Here is a 22,138-nt window from a genome sequence, read left to right as displayed (position 1 = left end):
ATTAGTTTATTTATCACAAGCAGCTGCTAGTTCATGCTTTGATGGTCCAAAATATTCTTCATTTAGGACTTGTTTAGTTGTAAAAAACATCTTTTGTTTTTCATTTTTCAGTTTTCCAAAGAAATATAAGGTTTTTAACCTTTTTTTTTTAAGTTTCTTGAGATTCATATTTAAAAAGTAGAAAAAAATTTGTTTGAATGTGCAAAATATTTTTACTTTAAATTTTTAGATTTCAAAATAATTACAAAAAAGACAATTTGCTTTTTAATTTTACAAAATTTATATAAGGAAATATTTGAGATCATGGATTTTGTACCTTCAATTTGAATATGTGAATTTAGAAGAACTCTAAAATTAATCAATGCAAATTAAAATCCAAAATTCTAATTATATGCTTTTTAATATGTAATGTAAGAGTTTGAAATGTAAACATTTAACATTTTTTTAATTGGTTGTATAAATATAAAAAATTTAAAAATTAGATGACATTTTTTTGTAATTATTTAAAAATTATAAATAGAAAATAAAACTATTTTTGCAATCAAATAGCGTCAACTATGTTTATGTAGTTGATTTATTTTATGTATATGTAAAAATAAAAAATTTGTTAACTTTTTACAGATTTTTGAAAATTAAAATAAAAAATAAAAGCCGCTTTCCTCAAAACAGGCCTAGTTTTTTCATTCTTGGTGATTAGTAATGATTCTCCCAGTTTCAACCTAATGTTTTGCTTCGAAGAGCAAAAGGATACGGCTGTGATGAGTTGCCTTTTGGACTATTGCATCCTTTGATCTTGCAAAATGACAATTATCAAAACCAAATTTATAGTGCTCAAATTACACAGCCAAGAGAGAGCTAGTTAAGTAGTACACATTACAAGATGAAATAATACAAATAGAACCACTATAGCTGTACAGGCACCCGCGCAAATCAGTAATCAAAAATTCTGGGCTCTTAAGTGCTAAGCATTTATGAAAATATCTTCCCACCTGCTCCGCTGTGTTCAATCTGCAGAGAGATTAATAACACAGGTTTATAACTGCATATTTTCTGTTCAGTACCAATGCAGTGTGACATATTGGGTGGGTCAACATTGCACAATCAGAAAATCCACTAAGAAATGGGGGGGCTCGCATTAAAATCTCGCAACAAATGAACTCCTTTTGACTATCTACATCATCTGTATACCAACCCCCATCTTTTCTTTAGTGAAATATAACGCAGCAGTTCTTTCCTTCAATTCAAGAACACCACCGTACACGAATTTGCAAGTTGACCACACATGGTAAGCTTTCCCTGTGCTTGCTTCTGGCAAATGATAGGCAATCTTGCCCCAAATCTACAGGTTTGAGTTATAAGATGCATGGATTTAGTAGCTGTCCACGGGCACTCTGACAAAAAATCAGCATCCTTCAACACTATCCGCCTTCTTTTAAGAGTACCTGGCCCTTTTTGGTCATTTACATTTTCACTCTGTAAATGTAACAAATTGGAATAAGAGGCAGCCATTCTTTGCTTCTGATAGATTTTCTCTAAGTTCTCCACTGGTGCCTGATCACCCATCACTCTTCCATTAGTCATTTCCAGAGCTTTTCCAGCGCCCAGCACTCTATTTGCATCTTTTGTTAATCCGATGGTGTGCCAGGCTTCAGCAATGAGCAAGATAGTGGATTTCTCAGGTTGAATCTTAAATTCTTCCATTGTTTTGAGCATTTCTTCTGCTTTCCATGGCTTCTTTGCTTCTGCATACCCCCAAATTAGCGTCTCAAATGTCTTCAAATTGGGAGAGATTCCATACTCGCACATTCTATCAAAGACCCTCATTGCAAATTCCATTCTGCCAGCACTGCACCATCCACTGATGACAGTTGTGTAGATCACAACATTGGGATGGAAACTTGATTCAATCATTGTATTCAGGAGTTCTTCAGCTTTCTCAGGCTCTTGTGCACATACATAACCTTTAGCAAGAATGCTGTACGCATGAGCATCAGGTTCTATACCAGCCTTAACCATGTCATCAAAAATTTCTCTACATTTGTCCATGAATCCTGCAGCACTCCAAGCATTCATGATGGTGCTAAATGTTATCACATCTGGTTTGATTCCAAATTCTCCCATCAATTTCAGAACCTGCCAGATTGATACAAAGAGTATGTTTCCTGATTAGAGGAAAACAAATCACTTGAGAACACAATGTGGATTCTCAATGATTAGATTATTAGAGATTTTAAATTCTCTTTTTTTTTTCTTTAACCTTGAGAATCTTAATGAGTGATATTAGAGTGGTTCTTAAAGATTTTAGTTTTTCTTTCTATCTTCTCCAGAACCATATGGAACAATAAAAAAGTGCAAACTACACCACAAGCCCCTGAAGTTTTACTGCATAGCAGATCACTCCCTAAAGTTTTAATTGCAACTTTTTGATCCTTAAGGTTCTACTTTCAGCTTTGATTGATCCAAACTAGCCTAAAAAACTACCACAATTAAGCAGTAAGATTTATCTTGGTCAGGTAGCGGAGCAGGTGGATGTTAACGGTCAAAAAAGGGATTTGAAAGAAAAGGATATTAAAGGCAAGGAGAAAAAGCAATGCCAGATATGTCAGGATGAAAATGATGTCGATAGCAAGTTTGCACGTGATGATGGTCTGTTATTGGATGAAAATCAGGAACAGCGGCGGTATATGTCATCTGATTTACTTGGGGATCTATCGTATCTGCTACCATCTACATTCTATGATGCAGGGCAAGGGAATTTGTATACTTTGGGGAAATGACCTTGGAAAAGGGCAGTAAGTTGTGGACAAGATGGGGTTACGGTTGTCTGTTCCTGAAGGAAATGACGTTCGTCAAGGGCGTTGCTGTAAAGGTGAAGAAAGGCCAGCAGGAATTAGCAAACTTAGTCTTTTATTAATTATGATGGCAGTGGATTAAAGAAGGGTTTTCTTAGTTTGGTTCTGTTATTTTTTCCCCCTTCTCTCTGTTTTTTTTTTTTTTTCTTTATTTGGCTTTTTTTTTTTTTTTTTTATAAAGAATTTCTTGTCCTCTCCCTTATATTGTAATTTCTCTTTTCTTCCTTAATATATTTCTTTTTTATATTAGAAAAGAAACTACCACAGTTAAAAACTTCAGGGAATAAAGTGCAACTCAATGAAACTTCAGGGGCTTATGGTTGTAATTTACCCATACAAAAATGATATGGTGTCAACAGGAAAAAGTTAAATATGCTTACTTATAACCAAGAAAGCAGATATTGCCTAGATTCAAAACTGTGTTCAGAAAGGTATTTATAACCAAAAAGTTCTATGAAAATATTAATGATTAAATAAATCCATATTAAGTTCAAAACAAAAATGTAAATTATTCTACAAAAAAGAGAGAATATATTATCATTCTTAGCACAATAATGTCAAGACTTAGTGGTGCATGCATGGTCACGAATTGCCACATGGGTGGGATTTGTTCACTCGTTAGATTACCACTTTACCTAAAAACTTAAGCTATTATGTTGTGGGCTAAAGATGTATATCAAGCCTTAACACTCCATTGCACATGCAGTCCGACAGCAAGTGGAGAGATAAACACACGATAGATAATAGCCATTACAAGGAATACAATATTTTTTTTAAAACACCACATAATAAATGTGGGCGACAAGACTATAAACCAGGGCCTCCTGATAGCCAGTTCTGATACCATGTCAGATTCCATTTTACCTAAAAGCTTTAACTATTAGGTTGAGAGCTAACAATGGAAATCAAGCCTTAACAGCTCTAAAGCATCAATGAATGAATACTCATTCTCCAGTAAAAACACAAGCATTTCCTGCACCATTGGATTTAATGGAGCGACATTTTCCTTGGAAAGTATGGACTTTACTAAATAAGATTTTAATGATTTAAAGTGAAGATTGTAAAACCATCATGAAAGGTGAGAACCCGGGATCCAAGATGAGAGACAATTTTCTCTAGCCTCCAGCAGAAATACACCCTCCCATTTTACGGTTTAGAAATGAGCAAGCAATAATTTTTTTCTTGTTACTCTACCAGCAGTGGTAAGGCTGTGTAAACAAATATTGACTAATATAGATGTATTAGTTCTTGTTAAAGCTTGATATACATTGTTGGCCCACAACCTAACAGTTTAAGCTTTTAGAAAAAATGGTAATCTAACATGGTATCAGAACTGGTTACCAGGAGGTCCTCGGATCTAGTTTTGTTGCCCGCAATTTAAAAAGAAAAAATATTGTATTCCTTATTATGGGTGTTATTTATCATGTGTTTATCTCTCCACATGCTGTCGGGCTGCACGTGCGGGGGAGTGTTAAACCTTGATATACATTGTTGGCCCACAACCTAACAGCTTAAGCTTTTAGGTAAAGTGTTAATCTAACAGTTCTTCCACAAGCTAAGCAAAAAAACAAGCAGAAAGCATCCAAAAAGACAGCACTCCTGTTCTCATAAAAGAAAGCTAAGACCAAATGAGATTCCCCAAAATCCATGGCTCATGTGCCACTTAAGGCGAAAACTGACAAGATTCTGCTCCTGTTAACATATTAGCAAGTGTTTAATAAACAATCACATATCAGAATTCTGTGAACATGCATATTAGCAAGTGTTTAATAAACAATCAGATCAGGATTCTGAGAGCAGCCATTAAGACACAACCCAGTAGCCACATCAATGGGGATTGGATATGTGTGCAGACAATAATAAAAAACCAAGAAACGGATTTATTACAGTTCATGCTATTCCAGCATAGTTAGTGTCCATTCTGCTGTAGCATCCTAGATCTTTTAAGTTATTTACAGGTATCTGAGTCATTTTTTCTATTTCATTCATTTATTGTCTATAGCTGGGTACAGTTTGAATAGAGGGTTGTACTTTATTGTTGCTAGGGCTTCGAGGGACTGATATAATAGTAAATAGAAGCTTATGAATCATTCAACTCAACTTGACATTTATTAAATTTTAAGTGTTTTGGCTCTTAAATTTCCTGAAGAACTTAGGTTATGTTTGCTTCGTGGAATATCAATTCCTAGGAACAATGATCTCACACTCTTTAGTATAAAGATAACTAACAAAGAAAAAAAAAATTATCATAAAGCAAAATGACAATGCAAAAAGATATGTTATTCCAACAAGCATAGAATAGGAGGAATAGATATTCCCATGGTGAAACTTTTGAATAATAATTCCTTGTCTATTTCATGCTGCAGATTAATAAAAAATCTTTGTATTATTATTTGCTTTGAGAATAATCCTCGTCTATTTCATGCTATGAATTAATAAAATTTTTTGCATTGTTATTTGCTTTGGGAATAATCATTCTTTGTTTATTTCATTCTGTGGATTACTAAAAATTTTCATATTGTCATTTGCTGTGGGAATAATAATTCCTTGTCTATTCCATGCTATGGATTAATAAAATAAAAATTAATGCCATTTGCTTTATGATGATGACACTTTCTTTTGCAAACTACAAAATTCCTATACCATAACCACTTTATTCCTAAGAATAGACATACTCAAAACTAAATGTAAAATTAGATTTTCCGGGTTACAAACCCAAGAAAACTAGGCTTGGATGATAATCAAAGTAAACCCCTGTCTCGCAGCACTTATGACCATGGTTTTAAATAACGGTAATAGTCTGCATAACAGTAACAGTCGCAGGGTAATGATCATGCCCATCGTGGATAACGGGTAATGGCCACCGCATCCTTGAATTCATTTTTTTGCATTAGCAAACTTCTTAATAACATATATATTTACTTGTTTTGATCCTAAAATCCTATATACTAATGCTTTGAATAATTTTTAGCAAATTTTAATCAATTTAAATGTAACATATCCTTCAAGTATTGGATGTCATCTCAGTTGTTTTAGTTGCTATTGACAAGAAGCAGCATGCATATGCTACTTTTCACTATTTTACTGATTATAAGTGAAATTCAAACTAAGAAATCATAAATATAAAGAAATATAAAATATATAATGCCATTTTTTGTACTCTACTAGTCTTTAATGGAATTTTTGTTATCGAAAAAATAAAATATAGAATGTTCATATGTTAAACAAGAAAAAAATGCATACAATAGAGTGCATTTGAGTCTCCAACTAGGTGTAAGAAAAACAAAAAATAAAATAAAATTGAAAGAACTTAAAATACAAACATATGTAATTCAATAAAGAGAAAAAGTTCGGTTTATTTTTAAAAAAGTTTTTTTATTGAAAAAATACAAACTAAAAATGTCAAGGGAAATAAACAAAAAAAAATGAATTTTCATTTTATAAAAAAAAAAATACCAACTAAATAAACCAACTTAAGATTGAGTTTTTAAGCTTCAATAAAGGGAAAAGAGGGGGGCCGGGGGGTGGGGAAGACGAAAAACCTATTCTTTAGTCAATCATAGTTAGTTTGTGACTGTAACCGTCTGTGATGGCCCATAACATTCCATAATGGCTATTACACTACCGTAATGGACTATAACAGCCGTTATGGTTGTGAATTAGCATACCTCTAAGATATGCCTTGAAATGATCTTGAAAGTCATCGATGCTATTACATAACATCCAAAATGACCGCTAGGCCCTGATTTTTTAAAACTATGATCATGACTGCTTCAGTTGACGATTGAAGTAAATTATTGTCTCACTCTACTCTTGACTGCATCAAGCGGTATTATAAAGGCTAAATATGGTTCCCAACTTTGCATTAAAATAGAATGCAAAAGCTAAGAGATTGAATTGAAGGTGGAAGACCTAGACTCTAGAAAGTGAATTTTTAACCCTTGGACATTAAGCAGGAACAAGTCGTTTGTATTAATATTAAGAGTCAAAGTCCAAAAGAATGAGGCTGATAGCCTTAAAAGGTCTCCTTACCCATAATCTGTAATAAGTCATTTGCATTAATTATGTTAAGAGTCAAAGTCCAATGAAGGCCATGATCTTAAAGGGAACCTTAGCCGTCCAAATAACATTAATTTATGGAAAAGAAGAGGAAATTAAAGGTTTTATTAGATGTAGAAAGAAATAATTAATAGGACAAAGCGCCCGAAGAATCCCCTAATCAAACCCTAGAATTCTAGGAAAGAAAAATATCCAAAACATTTAGTAAAACAATGAGTTCATCAACCTCTCTTTCCTCGAGATTCCTTAGGAAGTAGAAATTCCAAGTGAGAGCACCCTCTATGAAGAATAAAAAGAAGAGATTAGAGAATTATCAATTGAAGATAATCTGAATGAGGCATCAAGGCCTCTAAGGTGACACCCCCCCCCCCCCTCTCCCCCAAAATTCTTCCTGAAACTAAATCAAATAGCCATAACTTGTTTAAGAAGCCCCTCAACACTATACTTATTTCTAGTGACCTTGCACAAAAGAAAATTCATCTCTAATGGGAATCTCCATAAACATTTCCCGACTAAAGAAATGTTCTAAGAAACCACATTTCCAAGCCCCAAATTCCGTTCGAGACTTAGGTCTCCTAACCACATCCTAACTAACATAGTGAGCCCTCTTATTTTCTCGTGTGCTAGACCATAAGAAGTCTTTTATAAGTGTCTTCAAAACACTCACTACCCTCATAGCAACTCTAGAAAGGGATAAAAAATAAATAAATAAATATGGGTATTAGAAAACGAAACAATGATAAGTGTTATACAGCCCCTAGAAATATATGTGCCCTCTTCCACCTTCCAATCTCTCACCACTCCCAACCACTAGATACTAAAAGCCAATTGAGGCAAGATTACTCCCTAGAGTAAGGTCTAAGGAAGACAGAGGCCAAGCAAAACACTTGCATCCAACTAAAGCCTTGAAACCATCCAAAATATCGTGATCCATATTAATACAAGTCACCCAACTCTTTGCCAATGTTGATCTTCACTCACAAAATCTTCTAAAAAATTTTCACCTATATACTTTTTAGAATTTCCCAACAATATCCTTGATGAAAAGAAAAATAGTATCATCTACAAACATGAGACACCTCCATCGCCTCCCTTCCTGTCATAAGACCTCTTGATAGCTCCCAGGCCCTAAGCATGAATAATCTTTCTACTTAACCCATCAGCGCCACTAGGATAAACAAAAAAGGAGAGAAATTGGAGAGGAGAATGTTGTCCAAGTAGTGTGTGATAATGAAGGCGGGAAGGAAATTATTAATGTAGAAGAGGCACAATCTCTATCGAACAACATGTGCAGCTCATTGCATAGACCTTATTCTTGAAGATATTGGTAAGAAAAGTAACGTGAAGAAGGCCTTAGAAGATACAAAAACAATAACCTTATTTATTTACAACCACACATGGACAGTAAATTTCATGAAAAAATTCACAAATAATAGAGAGTTACTTCGTCCTACCATCACTCGATTTGCCGCCAACTTCATTGCATTGGAGACTATTGTTAGGCATAAACAAGCATTAAAGGAAATGTTTATATCTGATGCTTGGAAAAACTCAAGGTTTGGGATAGCAAAATCAGACCCAGCATATGATTTGAAGAAGATTTATCTTAGTCAAAGAGTTTTGGCAAAAGGCCTCTAATATAATTAAAGTGCAGGAACCTTTAGTGAAAGTTCTTAAATTGGTTGATGGTGATGAAAAATCAACCACGTGTTTCATATACGAAGCCATAGATAGGGCAAAGTTGGTTATTTAAAAAGATTGTCGATCCTACAAAGACTATTGGAAAATTATCGACAATCGGTGGAGTTTTCAATTGCACCAAGATTTGCACGCTGCTGGTAAGTGTAAATCAAATACAATTTCTTATTATTTTAACTTTTAAATTTTGCATAGTTGCATTAAAAAACTATTGATTAATATGTTTCTAAATTTAATTTTAGGGTATTTTTTGAAACCAAAATTTCTTTATGGTGCCCCACCCTCCTGAAGTTGCTAAAGAAGTCATGGATAGGGTTAAAAAAGTGATAACCAAGTTGGTACCTGATATAGATACTCAAATTCAGGCTATTAATCAAGTAAGTATTAGTTCTATTAAATTGGATAATGAATTGTTTTAGTATTCTATAATACTTTCTAGAATAATTATTAATACATCTAATTAATTAATTATATTTCACAATCATCCTTTTTTAGTTGTTTCTATATCGAGATAGGCAGGAGACATTTGGAACCCCGTTGGCTTAAAGGGCAGTGAAACAAACAAATCATAGTAAATATAGCTAAATAATGGATGAATGACTCTATTTTCTCTCTTTATGTTCAAATTTGACTCTTGAAAAATACGTTATACTGACATAAAACTCTCTTTAATTATTCATGCAGTCGAATGGTGGATTCATCATGGCTTGTGTGCTCCTGAGCTCCAAAGAATAGCAATCAGAGTTCTCAACCAAACCACATTAGCTTTGAACTGTGAGCATAATTGGAGCACCTTTAGCCTCATACATATGAAAACAAGAACTAGATTAAAGTACATGAGACTACAAAAACTTGTTTTCATACATTACAACATGAGGTTAAAGTTAAAACATACAATGAGAAGAAGTCAATAGGAAATTGAAGATGGTTTCAATCCTATAAATTTGGACTACATTATCAAAGAAGATAATCCTTTGATTCCGTGGTTAGAGGAGAGAGAGACACCACTACTCGACGGTTAGGACAATTCAAATTAGTTAAATGACGAGATTGGTGGTACTGCAGAAGAAGGTAATCAACCACCAATAAACGTGCATGATTTAAGTTCAAGCCCTGAACATACACAAAGTGATGACAATCTTGGTTTGAACCCACCAAGTGATGATAATAGTGGTAGTGGTACAGGAGCTGGGGTTGGGGGGGTGGTAGTGGTGGTGGTGGTGGTGGCGGCGGTGTAAAATATGATTATAAATATGACACAGGGACATCATTTGTACGGGATATATATCCTTCTAGTCATTATGGACTACATGATATACCTGAAAATTATGACTTGGGTATTCCTCCAGGGAACCAATCTTCACAACCCAAAATGAGTGCTAGTGGTGACCCTAATGATTTTGTTAAAGATTCATATGGTGTAGTTCGTAGTTTTGGCGACTTTGGTTTAGATGATTGATCATCACAATCATATGGATCTCATCCAGCATATCCACATGATGCATCTCGTGACTCACGTTTTTATCATAGTGGATCAGAAATCTCAGGATCTAGTGAGTCTTCTTCTACACACTACCCAGAGCCAGCCCTAGGCCCAACTTATGGATATTATTTAGGATATGGTCAAGGAGGAGATTATGCACCTCCTATATTAATTGGATCTTCTTCACCACTAGTACATTTTCAGGAGCAACAACAAAATGACGTAAACATGAGTTTATTCAGTTATGTATTTCCACAAGGGTGGAGAGATAATTCTCAATCCAATCTCAAGATAGAGATGCAAATTATGAAGACCCTCCAGGTCATTCATTTTGGTGGCGACATGTGCTATGTTATAAATTTGTAAAATTATATTCATGTATTCAACTATTGATATTTGATACCAATCAATTTTCAAATTCATGTATGTGTATATTAAGTGTTGACTTATTTTTAGTAACTTTATGTCTTTAATTAATTGATTCTTCATTTTAATTACATTTCTACATTTTTTTACTCATTAAGTAATGCAAACTATAAAAAAATATGCCTTTTTTTGTAAACAGCGTACTAAAATTAATATAAAAATCATATTACCTATTAAAAAGCATTTGTAAGTTGAATCAAAGCCATCAAAATTCATTAAAAATCATGCATTAATGAATTTCATGCTTATTTGGCATGGTTGTGCACGCGTGAAAAATTTTCACAACCGTTACCCTCGCTTCCCGTTACGTAACACCTGCGTCTCCTACGTCCCACAACACCCGCAACCATTACGCAACATTACCCGCAACTACAATTTCAAACCATGCCTAGAACATGGGTATTCAATATCCAACTCTCCCTTAGGTAAGATAACCATAGGAATTCAAGTTCAAGCACTAAGATATATGTTAATAGTTATTCTAGTCTTTTAGTATTATTATTAAGTGTGTTAGTGTTATGTTAATTACTGCGAGTTAGTAAGGGTATTATGGTCACTAGAATGTATTTGATTTAATAGAGGGGGAGACCTATCTTCGAGTTAGGTCGTTCATTTTGTCAAAATTTCAACATTGTTACATAGCGTGATCCAATCTAAACCCTATCGCACTCGGCGACCATCGAAAAACACTCTCCCATCACTGCCCTTCTTAGGACCACCACAACCCTTCATTATTTCACAAAACCAACCATATAGCCAAAAACATAAGCCTCTGACATAACCCAACAAAATCCCATTGTCGAAAACTCCACCACACACCCCCACACACCGGCTAATTGCCAGTAGTCCCAACGCCACATGCCAGTGCATGAGAGTGATTCTAGCCACCTTTTTTCTTCCAACATGTTTTGATTCCTTCCCTAGACCATATTATCAAGCTATTGAGCATGCTTTTTTGCTCAAAGATACAACCTATTTTTACCATGCACTCTTGGTAATCTGTTAGTTGTTGTTCAATGTTCATAAAGGCTTTTTGTGAGTTTCTTGGAGCAGTGGCAATGTTCATAAGTTGAATTGTGAGGTTGTGGAAGTGTTTTATTAGTGTGTAGGTGGTTCACCTTGTCCATGGTAGTTTTAGTAGTTCACCTCATTTTTGGTTGTCCCAATTAGTTTTGATTCTTCTTATTTGATAGTGGTGTGGTTGCTGGTTTGTGAGTGCTCAGATGGAGTCTATGAATCTCAAAAACATGTTTCCTTCATCACCGCCACAAAATAACAACTAAAAATTTGGATAGAAAGAATTATGTTCAATGGTCTAGTGTTGTTCGTGTTTATTTAGCAAAACTAAAAAAATTTGTCCACTTGCTCCAATCAGGTCCTTCTAATGAGAAGAGAAAAGAAGTGCGGATTCAGGAAAATGCATTGATTGTTTCCCTTTATGGAATTCGATGGAACAGCCCCAGATTGCATAGATGTGCATGCATCTAGATACATGCAAGGAGATTTGGGATTATGCCAAGCTTCTATACTCTAGTAACATTACATGTATGTATGATTTATCCCAGGAGTACTTTCAATTATAGTAGGGAGATAAAAGCATTACAAAATATTTTTAAGAGATGAAACATATTCATGAGGAGCTTAACAATGTGTAACCCATAACTACCGATGTTCAAGAGATGCAAAAGCAGAGGGAGCAGATAATAGTTTTTCGAGTTCTAGTGAGTTTGAAACCTGAGTTTGAGGCAATCCGATCCTAGATTCTTAGTGATGCAGAGTTTCCATAATTTGCCGCTGTTTATTCTCGTGTCCTTTGTACTTCCTTTACTCTTGCATCTGGCTCTGAGAGGACAACCTTTGTCACACTTGGTACCAAACAACTACAAAAGTTACCAAGGTGGTTCAAGCGGTTGTGGTGGTAGATATGGACGAGGTACGGGCACTCCTTGCAAGTGCACTCATTGTGGATGAGGTAATCATACTATTAAGCGGTATTGGGATCACCACAATAGATCTTCATGTGTTGCTAATGTAACCACCACCAACTCCACACCTTTGGGGCCAAGTGTGGGGGAACGTAATATATCTGTGTCAGAGTAAGAGTATTCCAAGTTCAAACAGTATCAAGCGTCGCAGCAAGCTTCTCTTCCCATTGCATCTCTTGCCCAAATAGGTAATCCCACAGTATGCCTGTTATCCGGTACTCCTTGTTCTAGTCCTTGGGTTATAGACTCCGTTGCACTGATCAAACCAAAGGTATACTAAATTTCTTCTCTGCTCTTCCAGTATCCCAAAAACTTACCTTGTGTCACTCTTAATGATGGATCTACCACTACCATTGAGGGAATTGGGACTGTAAATCCCACTTTGGTTTAGTATTTCCCAAGTTTCCCTTCAACCTTATGTCTGTTAGCAAGATTACCAAATCCATGAATTGCTCAATAACATTCTTCCCTGATTCTGTGGTTATTTAGGATTTGAAGACAAGGAAGACAATTGGCAAAGGGTGTGAAGCTGGTGGACTTTATCACTTTGAGCTACTATATCCTTCTACCACGTGCACTGCTACTACCACACCTCTCCAAATTCATTATCACTTTGGTTATCCTTTGTTGGAAAAGTTGAAACGTCTAGTTCCTGATTTGAGTTTTGTGTCTAGTCTTGTTAGTTGGGAAAGCATCATCGTGTCACTTTTGCTTCCCGAGTCAATAAATGAGTTGCAAGTCCTTTCATGTTAGTCCATTTTGATGTTTAGGGTCCTAGTAGAGTTGTGTCCAAGTTGGGTTTTTGATACTTCGTAACCTTGGTGGATGATTATTAAAGGATGACTTGACTATATTTAATAAAAGATCGTTCAAAATTATTTCATATATTTTGTGCCTTCTGTTCTAAAATAAAGACTCAATTTGGTTTGCCAGCTCCAACACTTTAGGGTGATAATGCTAGAGAGTATCTTAATACTCAATTCACTACTTATATGACTCAGTTTGGTATAGTTCATCAATCATCCTGTGGTCACACTCCTTAACAAAATGGGTTTGCAGAAAGGAAAAATAGACATATCCTTGAAATCACTCACACTTTACTTTATTAAATGCATGTAGTTAAAGTGTTTTGGAGTGATGTTGTACTTACTACTTACTATCTTATCAATAGAATGTCATCCTCTATTCTTAATAGTAAAATTCCCTACTCCATTCTCTTTCTTAATTCACCTCTATTCTCTCTACCTCCTCGAATATTCAAGTGTGTGTCCTTTGTTTATCAACTAACTCCCAAGGTGGATAAGTTGGATCCTCGAGCTATAAAATGTGTCTTTCTGGGCTACTCATAAACTCAAAATGGATATCATTGTTATAGGCCTATCCTGCATTGCTTCTTTTGCAGATGTTAGCTTCTTTGAGTCCACACCTTACTACACTCCGTCCCTGAGAGAATCTCAATGAGTCTCTTCCTCTGCCTAATCTTCCAAATTCTAGTTTGTTGACCTTACACAATCAACCACCTGTGTCTCTATGTAGTTTGAGTCCTTCTCATCGTCTCGATCTTCCTAATTTGCAGGTGTATTCATGATGGCAGCTCCAAGGAAGAGAGTACCCTCTAGCTTCTACTACCTCACCTTTGGTTTCCTCTTTTGATGATCAGATTTCCTATGATGTTGATCCTCTCATTGCTGTCCGGAAAGGTAAAGTACACAACATCCCATCTCCAACTATGTTTGCTATGACTTCTTATCACCCTCCTATTATTATTTTGTTACTACTCTATCATCTACTGCTCTTCCTAAATCTACTTTAAAAGCTTTAGCTCTCTCTGGTTGAGGAATGCCATGGTTGAAGAGATGAATTTTTTATAGGACAATGATACTTGGGACTTAGTATCTCTTCCTCCCGACAAATCTATGATTAGTTGTGGAAGTTAACCTTAATGATTATGTGGCTCAACTGAAGGTACATCTTGTTGCTAAGGGGTATACTTAGGTGTATGGTTTAGATTATTTCAACACTTTCCAATTGCCAAACTTAAATCAATACATTTGTTCATCTTCTTGCCTACCATTTGTCACTAACATCTACATTAGTTAGATGCGAAGAATGTCTTCTTGCATGCTGATCTTGAGGAGGTCTATATGGAGCAACCACCTGGGTTTGTTGCTCACGGGGAGTCAGGCTTACTGTGTTGGCTCAAGAAGGCACTATATGGTTGAAAATAGTCTCGTAGAGCATGGTTTGGCCGATTCAATGTTGTACTACTTGAGTTTAGCATTCAACAGTGTGCAGCAAATCACTTTATGTTTTATCTTCATACTTCATTGGGTAGGATGCTTCTTATCGTGTATGTGGACGAAATTGTTATTACAGATAATGATGATCACGATATTCAAAGCCTTAAAAATTTTCTACATACTAAGTTTAAACCAAAGATTTGTGACTGTTGAAATACTTTTTGCATATAGAAGTAACCAAATCTCATATGAAAACTATGTTATCATAGAGGAAGTATGGTCTTGATCTATTGGATGAGACTGGGTTGTTGGGATTCAAACCAATTGATACACCCATGGATCCTAACAACAAATGAGTATTAGATATGGGTGATTTGTGGCCTAATCTTGGACGATACCGGAGACTTGTTGGAAAGTTGAATTATCTCAAAATCACTTGGCTGGGCATATCTTTCGCAACAAGTATAGTGAGTCAATTACTGGATTCTCGAGGACAAGTCACTAGGATGCAATAATTTGATCTTGAGATATCTCAAAGGTGCACCTAGGAGAGGTATTTTATATCAAGATTAAAGTCACACTTATATTTTGGGATATATAGACGCAGATTGGGCCAAGTCACCCTCTGACCGAAGATCCACAACCGGGTACTATATCTTGGTTGGTGGTAATTTGATTTCTTAGAAGAGTAAGAAACAAACTATGGTGACTAGGTCAATTGCTTAGTCAAAGTATGGAGCTACGGCTTACACTACGTGTGAACTTGTTTGGTTGAAGAACATGTTGGAAGAATTGGGTTTTCCACATTCTCAGTTTATGCAGTTGATGTGTGATAATCAAGCTGCTGTTCATATATCCTCCAATGCAGTCTTCCATGGGCAAACGAAACACATTGAGGTTGATTGCCATTTTTGTTCGGGAGAAACTTGTGCAAAAGCTCATTATTACGACTTATGTGAAGTTCAATATGTAGCTTGCAAATTTGTTTACCAAAGCTTTGAGGGGTGCTTATGTTAAATTTATTTATAACAAGCTAGGAGCATATGATATTTATGCTCTACCTTGAGGGGGAGTGATAATGGTTATTTTGATCTTTTAGTATTATTGAATGTGTCCGTGTTATGTAGTAAGGGTATTATGGTCATTAGAAATGTATTTGATTTGTATTATAAATCGAGGGAGAGACCTATCTTTGAGTTAGGTCATTCATTTAATCAAAACCTCAACAATAGCCATGAATCGAAGTAAATTCTTGTTTCATCACAATTTTGCAACCAATGGATTAGACAACAGAGTAATAGTAGCTATCAATTGTAAACAGCCAAGTATCATCATGTTATATATAATACGATTGTTACAGTGTTAGAAACAGAATAGCATTAAGGGCAGGACAGCTGCTGCATCATTGCTTTAGTGTTGCTAACATTTTTAATATTAGCAGTTGGAAATTTTTTAGAAATTAATAATCACAATAACAATAAATAATAACCAAGGATCCATATAGTATACCCAATATTAGTTCAAATAAAAAGTAAAACTCTTGGATGCATTTAGATACAGTTAAAAGCCATAGCAGAAGCAACAAATATATCATATCAAACAACAATAATCGATAGAAACTCACCTCATCAACCCCATCTCTATCTGTTATGTCAAGAAAACCTTTGATAAGTGAGTTGAAAACAACAAGATTAGGATGCACTCCAAGATTCTTCATCTTGTACACAAACCTCAGGGCATCCTTTATTTTGCCTTCCTTACAGTAACCACTTATGATGATGCCACAAGTTCGCTCATTCGGCTGCACATTACTGCTTTGCATATGTGAAATCATTCCTTCAGCCTTATCTGTCTTACCACTCCGAGCATAAGCTGTTGCTATTGTGTTGTACGTAACAACATCAGGTTGAAAACCAGAAGCTACCATCTTATATACCATACTCCATGCCTGTGTAATGTTCTTGTTGCACCATGCTCTGACAAGTACATTATATGTTTTGATATTGGGCTTCACATTTTCCTCCATGGACATGAGCTCTAGAAGTTTCAGAGATTCTTCAGGCTTTCCAGCAATCCCATACCCTTTAATCAGTGTATTGAAAGTGCTCGTAGTGGGTCTTAATCCTCTCTCCTTCATCTTCCAGAAGCTTTCCACAGCTTCCTCTATGTTCCCAGACTCAGAAAAAGCATTTATCACGGCATTAAAGAATATTGAATCAGGCTTCATTCCATTTTCTTCCACCTGAGAGATGATCATTCTTATGGAATGAAAGCGCTTCTGGAGGGTTAAGGCAGCCAAGAGGGTGGTGTATGCTATCAGGGATGGTTTGTGTCCTCCTTCAATTAAACTTTTGAAAATTGACTCAGCTTCCTGCGGCTTCCCTCTTTCTATCAGAATGTTCATTAGTTTCGTCCTCGATCGCACAGTTTGACAGCCATGTTTGCTAAAACAGAGAATGCAACAGGGTTGATTTTGGGCATTAGCAGCATTTGTGACTGGATATAATCTGTTATCATCATCAATATCTCTCTTCTGCATTTTAAACATTAGAATTATTAGAACCCACCCGACAAAAGGTCCATCTAAACTTCCATGGAGATGGAACATATAATCGTATTTTCAGCTCCACTTATTCAAAAACTACTGGAAAAGCAACACAGTTGACTTTCCAGCTATGCTAAAGAGGCCTATGTTCCAAATTGACAATTAGACAATGCATCTGATTATTGAAGTTGCCCATAAAAACCTCAAGCCAGCTCAATAAGGAGGTTTCTAATAATCAGGAGAACCTATGCAGAGTAAACTCTTTGACATGTATTCTAGCCTTCAAGGACATCTCTCTAAAATTCTTCATCTCTTACTTAATTTCTTCCTCATTTCTTGAGTTAGTCTTTTTACATCCCTAACCAACAAAAAACATAAGGATAATGTAATAAACATGAAGCTAGTACGTGGAAACCAATGCTTTAACATGAAGCCTAGCTAAAAACATTCGTTAGGAATGAACCATTCTTACCAAAAATGCATGAACTATGAGTAAACTGCCTGCACAGATACTTCCTAGTTACGACCTACAACTTGTTCCATCAGCCATTATCTATTTATTTTTCAATTTTTAGCCCAAAAAATTAAGGAAAAGAAGAGGACAAATGAGGGGAACTAGTGGCATAACTGAAGAATGAAATTTAACCAAATTGCAAGATACCATGGTAGGATTGCAGAGAAAGAGAAAGTAACCTCTAAAAAAATGAGGAAAGAGAGGAGATTGGCAAACAACAGTAGTCCCTAAATTAACCCCAACACAATGTAATGAGCTCAGACAAATAGCAATAAAAATATTCCTAATAGAAAGATAAGAAAATAAGTTTCTTCTTTTTCTTTTCTTTATTGATTTATTTATATATATTTTTTATTTTTTATTTTTTGAAGAAGAAAAAGGAGCGAAGACTAAGAGGGCATCACCAATCAACAGCAGTTCCTAACAGGTCCTATTATATTTTGTTTAACAGGTCCTATTATATTTGTTTACAAACATGAAAATTTCAACATAAGGCAATGAGTTCACAGAGAAATAAAAACAAAACAAACGATCAAGATAGGGCTATGTCTGCTATGATTGGTTTCGTGTTTCCTTTTGTTGTTTGGTGCCACACATAACAGATAAAACTACTTTCAACAGAAAGCCACTGTAGAATTAGATCACCGAGAACCTTGTGATCAGGTCTACCTTACCCACCTACTATAACTAATATCTTCCATCCAAGAGTTAAAAAAAACTTCCTCAGAGAAAGAAAATTAAGGAAAGACTACCTTTTTTCTTGGAAAATAGAAAACTATGAAAAATATTTTCAGTCCAACCAAACAGAGCCAAAAAGTGAAATACGAAGTCCCTCTAACTAATCAATCAAATATTGCCTTAGCCAAACATGGGATTGACAACATGAACCCTCTTACACAGCCATATCTTTAGTTACAGAAAGATAAATTTCTTCCAGCTAAATCTATCAAACTACATTAAGGCTTGCTTTATAATGTCAACTCTCAAGACATTCATGTCTAATATTACCTTTCATAATCTTTTCCAGTATCATATCATCCTTATTGCAGCTACAGTTGTTTGACTAAAATGCTGTTTCTTGGTAGCCCAACATTATCCTCCACAACAATTTGTACAATGGTATTACATATAATCATCCCTTCACTAGTAGTCTAGTATAACACTGGACTCTACCCTACCAGCAAAAGAAACAGAGGGAGAAAATAAATGAGTAGATAAACAATCAGCAATAGGTGAGATATCATTGACTACCTTGACAGAACCACATTATAATACAGATAAATATTCTAACTGATTTAATAATAGGATTTTACAGTGCACAGAACCATGTTAACAAGCGACTCTAATATAGGAAGGGTAAATCCTGCGCATTTTAAAGTCACTGACATTAAATATGATTCCTAGACTCACACTGGATACAATTTACAGCACAGCAGAAAAATGATATAGCAAAGACAATTATGTAATAGTTCGTAGAACAATACCTTGATTGTCCCTTGATGTTCACCTGTGTTTCCAGAATGAGCCCTTTCTTTGGCGGATTCTTCCATACAGTCCTCTTAACCCGTCTATGCTTCGTAGGACCTGACTTCACAAGGATGGCCTGAAACTGGATCCCAATCTAGGTTCACATTCACTCACTGAAGTTCCTGTGAAAAAGTTTATGATCAAAACTAACAAGAAAAACCCAAAGAATTTTGTGTCCACTGATTTTCTAAAATACATTGGAAAAGTAATTTGAAAAACATAAAACATAAGAAAGGATAACTGAGGGTAAGCAGATTTAAATACAGGGGTGCAATAGATACTGCGCAATAGGTACATTTTAAGCTTCAATTACTTAAGAAGTAAATTGAAGAGTTTGAAACATACAAACAGTCAATACAACAATCGGCAAGCAATTGTTCTATGGTAACCAATACACCCTATTAAGCATTTTCCACAAAACCAAATTAAATTTTTGAAAGTAGAAACTCAGCCACTTATACATGAAGAGTATGTAGGAGTCATCAGGATGAAGAACTCAATTGCCTTGCCTGGATAAGTCCAAATCTTAAAGCCCCTATAACTAGCCAGAATGTTAAATGGAAAATTACAGAGCACACGTTAGGATGCAACTCAAAAGCAACCCAATTCTCATATCCCCCACAATAGAGCTTTAAACTATGTTCACTCTTGCCATTTGGTTTTTGAATCAATTATAGCCCTGCCTAGTATCCTATGCAATCATCACTGTTTTTATAAGACTTCTTGAGTGCAAAAGCAAAAAAGACAATGCATACTAGGTGAGTTCAAGGGAAACTGAAAGAAATTGTGCAAAATTTAGGTTGGAATTTCAGAATCAATGAAAACTTCCACAAAAAGTAACATGTTGAACCAAACAATATTGATCTTGTCACAAATAGCCTATAGGTGATCACGCAACGAAGTGTTATTCTTAATAATTTTTTTAATATGTTCAATATGGGAAATGCCATCTTCATGGATAAAGACTCAGATAAAAAATTGCAAATATGATGTGCAATGGCAGTCTTACAAATAGTCATCTAGATTTGAAATGAATTGAGAAGTGAATATCCACGTCCATGTGGTATTCATGAATGCTTTTATTAATTTAATAACTGGAGAAGTAGTAAAGTGTAACATAACTAAGCAGTAAAAACTTAAATCTGCTGGATCACCAAAAATTGAGAGAAGAATAACACAACCAACAAGCATAACCCTACTAGGTTTGCCTGATGACTTTTGTCTAGAGATTGCTAATGCATAGAAAAAAGCAATTGTAGCCAAATATATATTGGCAGGAGAAGAATTTAAAATTCATATGACTAGGAGATATAATTTGCCTCAGTCCAAATCTCAACAATGGAAAATATCAGAACAACAAAGAATCACAAAACCAAAACAAATGCAATAAACCTGTGTGCTCCTACATAGCATTAATTGATTTTTAAGTACACATAATGTAAAGTAATGATTTTAAAAAATGAAGAAGGCATAATTGGCATAATATTTATAATAATTGACATTTGACAATTTCAAAAAATGAGAGGTGCCCCCCCCGGCTTTTGGGGGGAGGGGGGGGGGGTGGTTGATAGTAGATTGAAACACTTGTTTGGAAAAGCAGTACAAATCAAAAGCTGTTTCTAGTTTTGGTGCAAATGAAAAAAATAAACTGCATTAAATTTTAAAATTTGCTAACAATTTGAAAGGCAGTTTTTTTTCCTGAACAACTAAACGAGAGCCTTTTCAGTTTTTAAAGAAACATTTAGAATTTCAGTTCTCTGAAAATAAAAAATGCTGCTTTCGTATTTAAAAGCTAACTTTTGATTTGCATCCTTGCAAGGCTACTGCATAAGCAGAAAGGCTAATGAGGTGAATGAATTGTTGGAGATGAACTTCATAGAATTCGGGTTCAATGAATTTAGGCATTTGGGAAGGGGGTCTTTTTACATAAATTTTCAAAAACAGTTTCCAATTCTAAAAACTAGGGGGGGGGGGGGGAAAGAACCTTCAGAAATTGTTTTTTGCCATATTTCCACTTCATCTGCGTCAGAAAATCCCCTAAAAATTTTTAAATAAGCGTTGAAAACAAGAACCAATACCCATAGAACCGTTACAGAAACCCACCTCAAACATGAAAAAATCAGTAGCTCGAATGCGACAACCTAATAAAAATAATCCCTACTAGGATTCTTATTGTTTTCACAATTTCATCGCTGGAATGCCTGGAAACGCATAAAAATCAATTATTAGAGAACGTCATGAAATTCGATGCATCTACGAAATTTCCAACAATAGACGTGACATTGTAACCAAAAAATGAAACAAGTCTTCCACGAAACCAATTTTTTTCAACAGAGCAGACCGAGTGTTTCGGATCGGAGCAAAACTGACCTCAAAAACCAATGCCAAGACAAAATAAAACCAAACCAGTTGCAGGATATGAATTCCGGTGCCCTGCAATCAAAGTGGGAAACCCCAGAAATGAATTCCGATGTTGCGGAAGAGAGTGGAAATCGAAAATGAAAGCAATGTCAAGTAATTAGGGGAAGGAAAGGGGGCTGTGTACTGGGGAGAGGAGAACCTAACCTGCAGTGCTGAGCTGAAAGAGGCAGTGGCAGGCGTAAGGAAGTATGGGAGCTGGAATCATGTGACATTTGAAAATCTTATCCGGAGGTCATCTGAATGAGTGGGACAAAGAAGGGATAAGAGAAACAAAGTGAGAGGCTACAGCTACAAATGTCCGTATGTAATAATAGTATATGAGACCCATTAAATATTGGATTAAATCATTAGAATAATAAATTATTTTTATCTTTATCCACTTAAATAT

General features: G+C 35.3%; 1 protein-coding gene across 6 annotated transcripts; it reads right to left on the bottom strand.

Annotated features, from left to right (window-relative positions):
• Positions 1–807: 807 nt before the first annotated feature.
• Positions 808–22,052, bottom strand: LOC131150899 (pentatricopeptide repeat-containing protein At5g25630). Of its 6 annotated transcripts, XM_058101965.1 has the most exons (6): positions 21,895–22,052; positions 21,700–21,762; positions 21,433–21,530; positions 19,287–19,451; positions 16,368–17,276; positions 808–2,133 (listed from the first exon to the last, which is right to left on the bottom strand). In XM_058101965.1, exons 4-6 carry the CDS (start codon positions 19,350–19,352, stop codon positions 1,237–1,239), a joined length of 1,872 nt encoding a protein of 623 aa, XP_057957948.1. In that variant the 5' UTR covers positions 19,353–19,451; positions 21,433–21,530; positions 21,700–21,762; positions 21,895–22,052; the 3' UTR covers positions 808–1,236. The 6 variants fall into 6 exon arrangements, with proteins under 6 accessions (XP_057957948.1, XP_057957947.1, XP_057957951.1 ...); XM_058101964.1 differs by lacking the exon at positions 21,433–21,530; XM_058101968.1 differs by lacking the exons at positions 21,433–21,530; positions 21,895–22,052 and having other exon boundaries at positions 16,368–17,187; positions 21,700–21,859.
• Between the last annotated feature and the right edge of the window lie 86 nt (positions 22,053–22,138).

Source organism: Malania oleifera, chromosome 3 (genome assembly GCF_029873635.1).
Source record: "Malania oleifera isolate guangnan ecotype guangnan chromosome 3, ASM2987363v1, whole genome shotgun sequence".
Taxonomy (NCBI): domain Eukaryota; kingdom Viridiplantae; phylum Streptophyta; class Magnoliopsida; order Santalales; family Ximeniaceae; genus Malania; species Malania oleifera.
Note: the sequence above shows the minus strand (reverse complement) of the source record. Positions and strands in the feature narration are given on the sequence as shown.

Excerpts from the sequence above, each read along its gene's own strand:
- LOC131150899 (XM_058101965.1), bottom strand. The coding sequence starts at position 19,352 with ATGGAAGAATCCGCCAAAGAAAGGGCTCATTCTGGAAACACAGGTGAA. Across the intron at positions 17,277-19,286 it reads AACATCAAGGGACAATCAAG|AAGAGAGATATTGATGATGA; the intron begins GTATTGTTCTAC and ends TTTAAAATGCAG. Across the intron at positions 2,134-16,367 it reads ATAGAGATGGGGTTGATGAG|GTTCTGAAATTGATGGGAGA; the intron begins GTGAGTTTCTAT and ends TCAATCTGGCAG.